The sequence below is a fragment of the Microcaecilia unicolor genome, chromosome 5 (assembly GCF_901765095.1).
Source record: "Microcaecilia unicolor chromosome 5, aMicUni1.1, whole genome shotgun sequence".
Lineage (NCBI taxonomy): Eukaryota > Metazoa > Chordata > Amphibia > Gymnophiona > Siphonopidae > Microcaecilia > Microcaecilia unicolor.
In genome coordinates, this window is record NC_044035.1 from 132,456,766 (window position 1) to 132,468,869 (window position 12,104).

The 12,104-nt window shown below is 46.0% G+C and overlaps 1 protein-coding gene across 3 annotated transcripts in view; it reads right to left on the minus strand.

Moving 5' to 3' along the window:
* Nucleotides 1–264: 264 nt before the first annotated feature.
* PARG (poly(ADP-ribose) glycohydrolase) overlaps nucleotides 265–12,104 on the minus strand; it is a 496,940-nt gene continuing 485,100 nt past the window's right edge. For 2 of the 3 annotated variants that reach the window (XM_030203289.1, XM_030203288.1), the window contains exons 16-17: nucleotides 11,386–11,514; nucleotides 273–3,424 (exon numbers count right to left, since the gene is read on the minus strand). In XM_030203289.1, coding sequence (XP_030059149.1) covers nucleotides 3,273–3,424; nucleotides 11,386–11,514 — 281 coding nt within the window. In that variant the 3' untranslated portion in view covers nucleotides 273–3,272. Of the gene's footprint in view, nucleotides 3,425–11,385; nucleotides 11,515–12,104 lie in introns of all 3 variants that reach the window. The other variant, XM_030203287.1, reaches the window with a different exon arrangement.

Here is a 12,104-nt window from a genome sequence, read left to right on the forward strand (position 1 = left end):
TGCAATAAAGATGGCCTTAGCATATAGGAAAAACATGAACAAGGGCACACTAAGGCCACTTTTTGCCACAGCTTAGCAAAAGGACCCCCTAAACTGTAAAAACTCTGGGGACAGGAAAATACCTACTGTAATTGAATGCAATTTATGTTGAGCTATCACTGGAAAAAAGTGTGAGCTAAATGCTAAATCATTAACCCCCCTGTTCACTAAGCCGCGCGGCAATTCCAACACAGCCCATTCAAAGTGAATGGGCTGTGTCAGCATTAGCGTGTGGCTTAATAAACAGGGGGGTAACTGGCTAGCACAGTAAATACAACCATGCTCAGATACACTAAACTTCAAAAGACCAATTTCAAATGGATGCATCGATGATCTATTTACTTCTACTTGATCATTATCATTTGGGAGTTAGGAAAGGTTATTAACAAGAGGACACATTGTAAGCTCAGTGATAGTCTGTTTATACAAATATCAGTTATTTGTTTTGGATCTATCTCCAAATCTCTTCTTCCTTTTTATCCTAATTTCTTATACGTTCAGGAGAGGTAATCAGCAGATCTACAATAGAAGTGATACACTTTTCATTAAAGTCACCTATGTTGTAGAAGTCTCCTTGAATCTGTTATGTTTTTTTTCTTATCCGAACCAGAATGTCAATATTCTCTTTTGATAAAGGTCATGAGAACAGCAGTGCGATCATGGTCATAGGAACAACTAAAAATGAATAACTTCAAAACACTTTAAATACCAATGACATCTCATGACAATGAAAAAGAACTTTATATTCTTTTCTTTGGCTGATAACATAATATCAAACATTTTAAACTACAAATGTGATATCTAGTGAGTGGTGGCAACTATAGATATGCCTGGACTACCCTAGTCTAGCTCCCTTGAAAAGAATGCCTACCTGTTTTTTTTGGTTTGTTGTTGTTGGTGGGTTTTGTTTTATTTTTTTTCATAGTCCCTGCTGTACAGAGAGGCAAAAAGCAGAATCAGCCAAGAAGAAAAATGTGGGATTATTGAAATACCGATCTGACATGGCTGTGTTTCAGCGCATTATGCCAGTGACAGAGGTCCAACATCTAGTAGGAAGATTAGGATCATTTATGCACGTCCTTAGTGTCAAAGGGACACTTATCAATTTCTGAAGGTCACAAATTTGTGATAACAGCAATAAAACTACAACCTGCCAGTTCCATTTTTGCCTCTCTACTTCCATCTGTGGAATTTTTCCCTTCTTGATTGTGTCCCAGCTGTATACACATCTTTCGCTCATGTGTAATATTTCTGACCAACTACTTTGCATGATCACACCACGTATAAATCAAATGCAAATCACATATAACCCTTACATTTACATACACACAAATATACAATAGGTATGCATAAGCTATCTGTACATACAAAGATACCAACACAAGAGTTTTCTGATTATGGCCAAAGGCCATCCCCAGATTGAAAAACAATATTCAAACCACACATTTTAAATATTTATAAGTGATGTGGTAGCTCTCAGTAATCAAGGGGCTTGCCTGCCTTCTCTGAATAAGAGCATTGTTTTGAACGATACAGCTATAATACTGCTCTCATTCCGCTCCATTGACACATCCTTGAACTTACCACTAATAAATGTAAATGTAAAATTACACTGTCTGTATGGAGTACTGTGACAATAAATCAGAGTGCAAGTGACAATTCCCAAGATCACAACCATACAAATAAATAAATAATCCAATCGTTATATAAGGTTTTCAATCAGGATCCATGTGATTACTTGTCCCTGTGGGACAGCTTATGTGGGACAACCATATGAGTAGCAAGAACACAACTGATAGAACACAGAAGCTGTATCAACAATCAGATATTGAATGCTCCTATGGTGTTACATTGTGCTGCAGCAAATCATATGTTTTCTGAATTAAAATGGGTAATTATTGAACAGATTAAAACCAATGCTGCGGACTGCAGATTTTGTTTGCAGTTGAGGGAACAATTTTGGATTTTCGAACTCCAAACAGTCCAGCCTAAAGTAATGAACAAACTCATTGAATGGAATACCATTGTGTGAGTTTTGTGTATCTACATAAAGTTTGTTTAATGTTTCTAGGTATATCTGGTTTATGGGGTTGGTGTTCTCTTCTCAGTGCCGCCATTTTACCAGCTATGTTTCAATGACCTCTGTCATCGTGACAAGAGTATTGGCTAGGGAGTTCCTGAGGAAGGTGGTCATCCAAAATGGAGCTCTGTAGAATCCTGCAGCATGGACAGAGACTTTACTGGGATTATTATTTGAATTTTTGAAGATAAGTGGACATTTGATTTTGGATTATTTATTTGCATGGTTTTGATTTTGGGAACTGTCATTTGGACTCTTTTCAATTAATTGCCACAACACGCCATACACACAGTGTGATTTTACACTTACATTTATTAGTGGTAAGTTCAAGCATGTGTCAAAGGAATGGAATGAGAGCAATATAAAGTTCAAAATAATGCTACTATTCAGAGAGGGCAGGCAAGCCCCTTGATTACTGTAAGCTACCACATCGCTTATAAATATTTAAAATTTGTGGTTTGAATATTGTTTTTCAATCTTGTATGGTGTCCTTTGGCCATAATCAGAAAACTCTTTTGTAGGTATGATATTATTGTATTCTGTTGCTGGTTTCTGTATATTTTGCACATACAAAGATGGCACATAAGCTTGGCAAAACAAATTACTCAATATGCAAATTTCTGTTTCAGGGAATTCTAATGTACACGGTAAGAATTAGATTACTACACCTAAAATTCATGCAATAGGAATTTTTAGCATTGCACAATTTTCTTACAACTTGCTTACATTTATTTAAAGGTCCTGTTCTATTGTCAAATATTTCAATTTATTATAAAAAGTATTCTTACAGTGTTCATTTAAAGAAGGCCTTACTGTACAAGAATTAAAATGTGAGGGAATGGAGAGGGCTCAATCAATAAATGTATTTGGAAGAATTTCTTCTTTACAGACATGCTATGCAGATTGCACACCTTTTAACTGAGAAAGAAAGCTTTACAATTTCCTGAAGAAATGTAAAAAATAAAGTATAAGCTAAAAGCTAAAAAAGGTTTATTTTAGGTGAATGCTGTTTTGAAGGGCAGAAAGTCCAGCCTCTGGGAAAATATGACGCTATATTGGCATAGCATACCGCACTAAGTGTGCAGTGTTGCATACATTTCTACTGCTATGCCATTTCACAGGAATAGCACCCCAAATTGAAGCTATCATTTTCCTAGTCTCCGAGGTCATCTTCCTCATCTGTGGAACTGGAGTAGGATTCAATGGTGTTGTAAATGAAATGGTACAGCTTGTCATCAGGCCTTTGAGAAGGACAGTCTTTACATATTTCAGTGTAGTACCGTAGCAACAATCTGTAAATATCCGCTTAGAAAAGAAGAGATAGAGAAAATAAATGCATAGAAACATGTAAAATAAAAACTAGCACATTATTAAGGGAGAAAGTTACTAATCTTATTTATTTAATAGTATTTGAGTGCTTGGTTTGTGTGACATTTTTTGATTCGTTATGCTATTTCCTAGTTACTTGCTACCTTCTTTATTACTTTGTTGCCCTCTTTGAACCCTCTAAGGGATTTGGGAACTCTTTTACTAAACTGCACTAGTGCTTCTTGGTGTGGCAAATGTGCTGCAACCCATTCAAAACGAATGGGCTGCGTCGCATTTGCCGCGCAGGAATTGCTAGCTCGGTTTAGAAAAAGAGGCCCTTGGTGAGCTGTAAGTCTGTTGGCAGTGCCCAAAAAAGCAGACAGAATGTTAGGAACTGTTGGGAAAGGAGTAGAAAATGAGACAAAGAATATTATAATGGTTCTTTATTGCTCCACGGTGCAACCTCACCTTCAGTATTGTGAGCAATTCTGGTCACAGAGTCTTTAAAAACAGTGGAATCAGAAAAGGTTCAAAGAAGGGCGACCAAAATGATTAAGGGGATGGACTCCTCTCATATGAGAAAAGGCTTAAGAGGATAGGACTCTTCAGCTTGGAGAAAAGACAGATGAGGGGGACATAGCGAAAGCTACATACCTGTAGAAGGTATTCTCCGAGGACAGCAGGCAGATTGTTCTATCTGATGGGTGACGTCCACGGCAGCCCCTTGAATCAGAGATCTTCATTAGCAAAAGTGTTTGTTAGCCCTCGCATGCGCGCGCACACTGCGCATGCGTGACCGTCTTCCCGCCCGAACGCGCTCGTGTTCGTCAGTCCAGTACATAGCAAAGACAAAGATAAGGGAAGACACAACTCCAAAGGGGAGGCGGGCGGGTTGATGAGAACAATCAGCCTGCTGTCCTCGGAGAATACCTTCTACAGGTATGTAGCTTTCGCTTTCTCCGAGGACAAGCAGGCTGCTTGTTCTCACTGATGGGGTATCCCTAGCCCCCTGGTTCACTCAAAACAATAAACATTGGTCAATTGGGCCTCGCAACGGCGAGGACATAACTGAGATTGACCTAAACTAAACCAACTAACTGAGAGTGCAGCCTGGAACAGAATAAAAAAGGGCCTAGGGGAGTACAGTTGGATTCTAAACCCCAAACAGATTCTGTAGCACCGACCGCCCGAACCGACTGTCGCGTCTGGTATCCTGCTGTAGGCAGTAATGCGATGTGAATGTGTGGACAGATGACCACGTCGCAGCCTTGCAAATCTCTTCGATAGTGGCTGACTTCAAGTGGGCCACTGACACTGCCATGGCTCTGACACTATGAGCCATGACATGACCCTCAAGGGTCAGCCCAGCCTGGGCGTAAGTGAAGGAAATGCAATCTGCTAGCCAATTGGAGATGGTGCGTTTCCCGACAGCCACTCCCCTTCTGTTGGGATCAAAAGAAACAAACATTTGGGCAGACTGTCTGTGGGGCTGTGTCCGCTCCAGATAGAAGGCCAACGCTTGCTTGCAGTCCAATTTGTGCAGTTGACGTTCAGCAGGGCGGGTATGCGGACGGGGAAAGAATGTTGGCAAGACAATTGACTGGTTCAGATGGAACTCCGACACCACCTTCGGCAAGAACTTAGGGTGAGTGCGGAGGACTACTCTGTTATGATGAAATTTGGTATAAGGAGCATGAGCTACCACGGCTTGAAGCTCACTGACTCTACGAGCTGAAATGACTGCCACCAAGAAAATGACCTTCCAGGTCAAGTACTTCAGATGGCAGGAATCCAGTGGCTCAAAAGGAGGTTTCATCAGCTGGGTGAAAACAACATTGAGATCCCATGACACTGTAGGAGGTTTGATGGGGGGCTTTGACAAAAGCAAACCTCTCATGAAGCAAACCACTAAAGGCTGTCCAGAAATCGGCTTACCTTCCACACGGTAATGGTGTGCACTAATAGCACTAAGATGAACCCTTACAGAATTGGTTTTAAGACCAGACTCCGACAAGTGCAGAAGGTATTCAAGCAGGGTCTGTGTAGGACACGAGCGAGGATCTGGGGCCTTGCTGTCACACCAGACGGCAAATCTCCGCCATAGAAAGAAGTAACTCTTTTTGTTGTGGAATCTTTCCTGGAAGCAATCAAGACTTGGGAGACACCCTCTGAGAGACCCAAGGAGGCAAAATCTACGCTCTCAGCATCCAGGCCATGAGAGCCAGGGACCGGAGGTTGGAATGCAGAAGCGCACCCTTGCTCTGCGTAATGAGGGTCGGAAAACACTTCAGAGGACAACGCCAGAAGGAGAGGGAACCAGATCTGACGCGGCCAAAAGGGAGCGATCAGGACCATGGTGCCTTGATCTTGCTTGAGTTTCAACAAAGTCTTCCCCACCAAAGGTATGGGAGGATAAGCATACAGGAGGCCCTCTCCCCAATGCAGGAGAAAGGCATCCGATGCTAGTCTGCCATGGGCCTGAAGTCTGGAACAGAACTGAGGGACTTTGTGATTGGCTCGAGTAGCAAAAAGATTCACCAAGGGGGTGCCCCACGCTTGGAAGATCTGGCGTACCACTCGAACTGAGCGACCACTCGTGAGGTTGCATAATCCTGCTCAACCTGTCGGCCAGACTGTTGTTTATGCCTGCCAGATATGTGGCCTGAAGAAACATGCTGTACCGGCGAGCCCAAAGCCACATTCTGACGGCCTCCTGACACAGAGGGTGAGATCCGGTGCCCCCACTGCTTGTTGATGTAATACATGACAACCTGATTGTCTGTCTGAATTTGAATAATTTGTTTGGACAGCCGATCCTTGAAAGCCTTTAGAGCGTTCCAGACTGCTCGCAACTCCAGGAGATTGATCTGTAGACCTTGTTCCTGGAGGGACCAACTCCCTTGGGTGTGAAGCCCATCGACATGAGCTCCCCACCCCAGGAAAGACGCATCCATGGTCAGCACTCTTTGTGGCTGAGGAATTTGGAAGGGATGTCCCAGAGTCAGATTGGACCAAATTGTCCACCAATGCAGGGATTGAAGAAAACTCGTGGACAGCAGGACTACATCCTCTAGATCCCCAGCGGCCTGGTACCACTGGGAAGCTAGGTTCCATTGAGCTGATCTCATGTGAAGGGGAGCCATTGGAGTCATATGCACTGTGGAGGCCATATGGCCGAGCAACCTCAACATCTCCCCAGCTGTGATCTGCTGAGACGCCCGTACCCAGGAAACGAGAGACAGAAGATTGTCGGCCCTCGCTTCCGGAAGGTAGGCACGAGCCGTCTGAGAGTTCAGCAGAGCTCCTATGAATTCGAGTTTCTGAACTGGAAGAAGGTGGGACTTTGGATAATTTATCACAAACCCTAGCAGCTCCAGGAGTCGAATAGTCATCTGCATGGACTGTAGCGCTTCTGCCTCGGAGGCGTTCTTCACCAGCCAATCATCGAGATAAGGGAACATGTGCACTCCCAGTCTGCGTAGAGATGCCGCTACGACAGCCATGCATTTGGTGAATACCCTGGGCGCGGAGGCAAGACCAAAGGGTAGCACACAGTACTGAAAGTGCCGTGTTCCCAGGCGGAATCGAAGATACTGTGAGCTGGCAGTATCGGGATGTGAGTGTAAGCATCCTTTAAGTCCAGAGTGCATAGCCAATCGTTCGCCTGAATCATGGGAACAAGGGTGCCCAGGGAAAGCATCCTGAACTTTTCTCGGACCAGATATTTGTTCAGGGCCCTTAGGTCTAGGATGGGATGCATCCCCCCTGTTTTCTTTTCCACAAGGAAGTACCTGGAATAGAATCCCAGCCCTTCTTCCCTGGTGGCACGGGCTCGACCGCATTGGCGCTGAGAAGGGCGGAGAGTTCCTCTGCAAGTACCTGCTTGTCCTGGAAGCTGAAGGACTGAGCTCCCGGTGGGGAACTTGGAGGCTTTGTGATCAAATTGAGGGAGTATCCCAACCAGACTATTTGAAGAACCCACTGGTCGGAGGTTATGAGAGGCCACCTTTGGTAAAAAAAATTTTAACCTCCCCCCGACCGGTAGATCGTCCGGCACAGACACTTTGATTTCGGCTATGCTCTGCTGGAGCCAGTCAAAAGCCTGTCCCTGGCTTTTGTTGGGGAGCCGCAGGGGCCTGCTGGGTCGCACGCTATTGACGGGAACGAGCGTGCTGGGGTTTTGCCTGGGCAGCAGGCTGGCGAGAGGGAGGATTGTACCTACGCTTACTCGAATAGGGAACAGTCCTCCTTCCTCCATAAAAACGTGTACCAGTTGAGGTAGAAGCTGAAGGTGTCCGGCGGGAGAATTTGTCGAAAGCGGTGTCCCGCTGGTGTAGCTGCTCTACCACCACCTGTTCGACCTTTTCTCCAAAAATATTATCCCCCCAGCAAGAAGAATCCGCAATCCGCTGCTGAAGTCTATTCTCCAGGTCGAAGGCACACAGCCATGAGAGTCTGCGCATCACCACACCTTCAGCAGCGGCCCTGGACGCGACATCAAAAGTATCGTAAACATCCCTGGCCAGGAATTTACGACACGCCTTCAGCTGCCTGACCACCTTCTGAAAAAGCTTGGCTTGCTCAGAAGGGGGCTTATCCACCAAGTCCGCCAACTGCCGCACATTATTCCGCATATGAATGCTCGTGTAGAGCTGGTAGGATTGGATTTTGGAGATGAGCATTGAAGAATGGTAGGCCTTCCTCCCAAAAGAATCCAAGGTTTTAGAGTCTCTGCCCGGGGGTGCCGAAGCATGCTCCCTAGAACTCTTGACCTTCTTAAGGGCCAGATCCACAACTCCAGAGTCGTGAGGCACCTGAGTCCGCATCAACTCTGGGTCCCCATGGATCTGGACTCCATCTTCTTGGGAATGTGGGGATTAGTTAGCGGCTTCGCCCAGTTTGCCAGCAATGACTTCTTGAAGACATGATGCAGGGGTACTGTGGACGATTCCTTAGATGGCAAAGGATAGTCCAAAAGCTCAAACATTTCAGCTTTCGAGAAGAAGACTCCCGTACCGGCGGCGATGAAGCTCCCTTCATCGATGTCGTCAGGGAGTCCGCCTGGGAGGCAGCCGATGTAGGTACCACAAGCGGTACCGGTATTGGAAACCTCACCACGGGCAAAGGGCCAGCCATCGCCTCACTCGACGGATCCCCAGAAGAATGGCCCGGAGGCTCTCGTTCAGAGCGGCTGTCGAGGAAGGCAGGGAGTCCGGCACCGGCGACGATCTCAGAATCTGTCCGGGACGCGGAGGTGGTACCGGGCTGTCCAGAGTAGAGTGCATCGACACCTCCTGAATGGAGGGTGAGCGGTCCTCCCGGCATCGATGCTTAGTGGGTGTCAATTCCCTCGGCAATCCAGAGCTCTCGGTACCACGTCTGGAAGGTGACCGGTGCCGATGCTTCTTCGCCTTCACGTGAAGAATGTCACCGGAACTTCCCAATACCGAAGAGGAGGACGTCAAATCCAAACGCCTCCTTAGGGCCGGGTCTGAAGAAGGTCAATCCCGGGGGGGGGGGGGGGGGGGGGGGGGGCTGTACCGCAGGAGCCCTGGAGGCAGGCGGAGACCTACTCAAGGGCTCACCGCCACCAGCAGGGGAATGGACAGCCCTCACCTGCGCTCCTGAAGTAAAGGCACCCTCCGACGACATCAGTACCAACGATGATCCCGGTACTGTAGACGTTGAAGCACCGGTCGATGACCTCGGTACCGCAGACATCAATGCACCAGCCGATGACCTCGACACTGTAGATGTCGATACACTGGGTGAGGCCCCGAACAAAGCGTTCCACTGGGCCAAGCTCGCTACCTGAGTTCTCTTCTTCAACAGAAGACACAGATTGCAGGCCTGAGGACGATGCCCAGCCCCCAGACACTGAAGGCACGAAACGTGCCTATCAGTGAGCCAGATAACCCGGCTGCACTGGGTGCACTTTTTGAAGCTGCTGGGAGGCTTCGATGACATGGGAGGAAAAATCACGCCGGCGAAGTCAAAATTCGGGCTTCCGAAAGCGAAAGGAAACTTAACGGGAAAAAAACTCGAAAATAAGGCTTTTTTTTTTTTACTCAAACAACATGACGCAAGGCTTCCGAACGGAAGAACGCGGCGAAAGGCGCGAGGGTCTCCTCAGGGCACAGACCGACCGAAAAAACAGCCATCCTGAGCCGCGGAAAAAAGAGGACTGACGAACATGAGCGCGTTCGGGCGGGAAGACGGTCGTGCATGCGCAGTGTGCATGCGTGCGCGAGGGCTAGCAAATGCTTTTGCTAGTGAAGATCTCCGATTCAAGGGGCTGCTGTGGACGTCACCCATCAGTGAGAACAAGCAGCCTGCTTGTCCTCGGAGAACACAGAGGTCGACAAAATCCTAAGTGGAGTAATACAGGTAAATGTGAATCAATCATTTACTCTTTCAAAAAGTACAAGGACTAGGGGACACTCCATGAAGTCACATGGTAAAAATGTTTAAATAAATGGGAAAAATGTGTTTTCATTCAACCACTAGTTAAGCTCTGGTACTTGCTGCCAGAGGATATGGTAGAAGCAGCTAGAATGTCTGGTTTTAAAAAAGGTTTGGACAAGTTCCTGGAAGAAAGTCCATAAATTATTAAAGCAGACATGGAATCTTGCTACTCTTTGGGATTCTGCCAGGTACTTATAACCTGGATTGGCCACTGTTGGAAGCAGAATACTGGCTTAGATGGTTCTTTGGTCTGATTTGGTATTGCAATTCTTATGTTCCTATGTAAATTAGATTAGATTATATTACTGCAGGACTCATTAACCTGTGGCACCATGGTACAGGAATACTGCAACTTGTGATATACTTTGCAAGCTACATTGTTCCACTCCTGGGAGCATCGAAATGCCAATGCATGGCCTGATGACCCTGGGGAGCATTTATTAAAGGGACCAGTGTAAGTATAACTGGAATTGGCTCCCCTACTCCCCAGGGCAAGGCAGGCCAGGCACAAATGATCCTCAGTCAATCCTGCCCATGCCAGTGCCAGATTCTAAATGGAGGCCACAACCTCTATTGCTAGAGGTTAGGCAGCCATATTTCCCTTCTATGGCAGCCTGATCTCTAGAAGTAGTACTGCATGACTCCTGCTAGAGACAGCAGCCTCCATTTTGAACCAGGTGCTGTATGGACAGGAGCGATGGGTAATGCTCCTAATTGGTCTACCCAAGACCACTATGGATGTCTTAAGGTAGGCTGGGGGTGGGGCTACTACAGGATGTGGATGGTTTGTGGTTATCTTGGGGGGGGGGGGGGGGGGGAGAGGAGGGGCAGGGAGCCACCTCCACTGTTCCCTTGTTGGCCCCTTTAAGAATGCTCCCCAGAAGCACCAGGCAACTAGTGTTAGTGGCCTGATGCTCCCAGGTTGGAAAAATAATGTCAGCTTTGAGCTTGCATTATTTTTCCAGAAATAACACAGCTTGCAAAATTCACAAGACCCAGTGGCGGTTTGATCTCCTAGTTGGGTTTTTCACTCCCCGAATTGAATGGGGATGATATAGAAGCAATATTCCCAGCACCTGGGAGTTGAGGGTGCCATGGTCATTGCTTAAGGATGACAACTAGTTGCTAGGTTCAAGTCCATGATTGCAGATTTCTGGAAGGAGTCTTGAAAGTACCAACAAAGGCTCATGGAGCCAAGTTCCCAATTCTGGTTCCGACTGAGCTGAAGGCCCAGAGCAAGAGGAAGAAACTCCAACTCAAAAATGCCTTTGGAGGTGAAATACCTATTCAGTCACTTCCAGGTTACTTTTGCTTCAGCAGGACAAAAAGCAAAATTTTTATTTTTTTTCTATTATTAACTCTGTGAATCAAAATATATTCAGTTCAAAATATGATTCATTCCAAACAAAGCATTAGAAGGGTACAGGAATTGCTAGATTTGATATCTATGAGATCCTTATATTTCAAAGTGAAAAAAAATTGCATTTCCTTACCAATAGTTTGGCCCCTCTCTGTGAGAAATGTATGCATGTTGTAAATCTCTCTCATTAACTCACTATCCCCAAAGGTGAAATATACAACATCACGTCCAGCCTCTGCAGCTGCCATCATCTGTAGAAGGGCTGAATTATAAAAAGAGGGAGAAACACTGAAGATCACAGGTCAACAGGGGTCACAACAGCAGTACTGAATATGAATCACCATATCTATCTATCTATCTATCTATCTATCTATATATATATATATATATATATATATCAGGCTCGATAATCAAAGCAATTTAAATAGCCAGGAGAGGCTCTTGGCCATTTAAATCACTTGCTTCAGACTAACCAGCAATATTCAGTGGCACTTAACCAGACAGTGCCGCTGAATACTGCCGCTAAACGAGCAACCTCTAATCGGTGAGGTTAGAGGTGGGTCAGGGGCAGAGATTGGGCAGGGCCACTGCCCTATCTGGTTAGCGAAGATATTCAGACTGCTAACCGGCTAGGCGAGCACATACAGTTAGGATAGAAAAAAGGCTGTTCTAACTTTATGCACAAAGTTTAACCAGGCTCCTGGTCTATCAAGTAAGTGCTCAGTTAAACTCACCTCAGATCTTGTGGGGGCCCCCCCCCCCGATCCTCGAAGAAAATAGAAAGCTGCCCCAGCTCCCCCCTTACCTCTGTAGTGCCCCCTGAGCCTATCTGGCTCATCTCCTCTTGAAAAC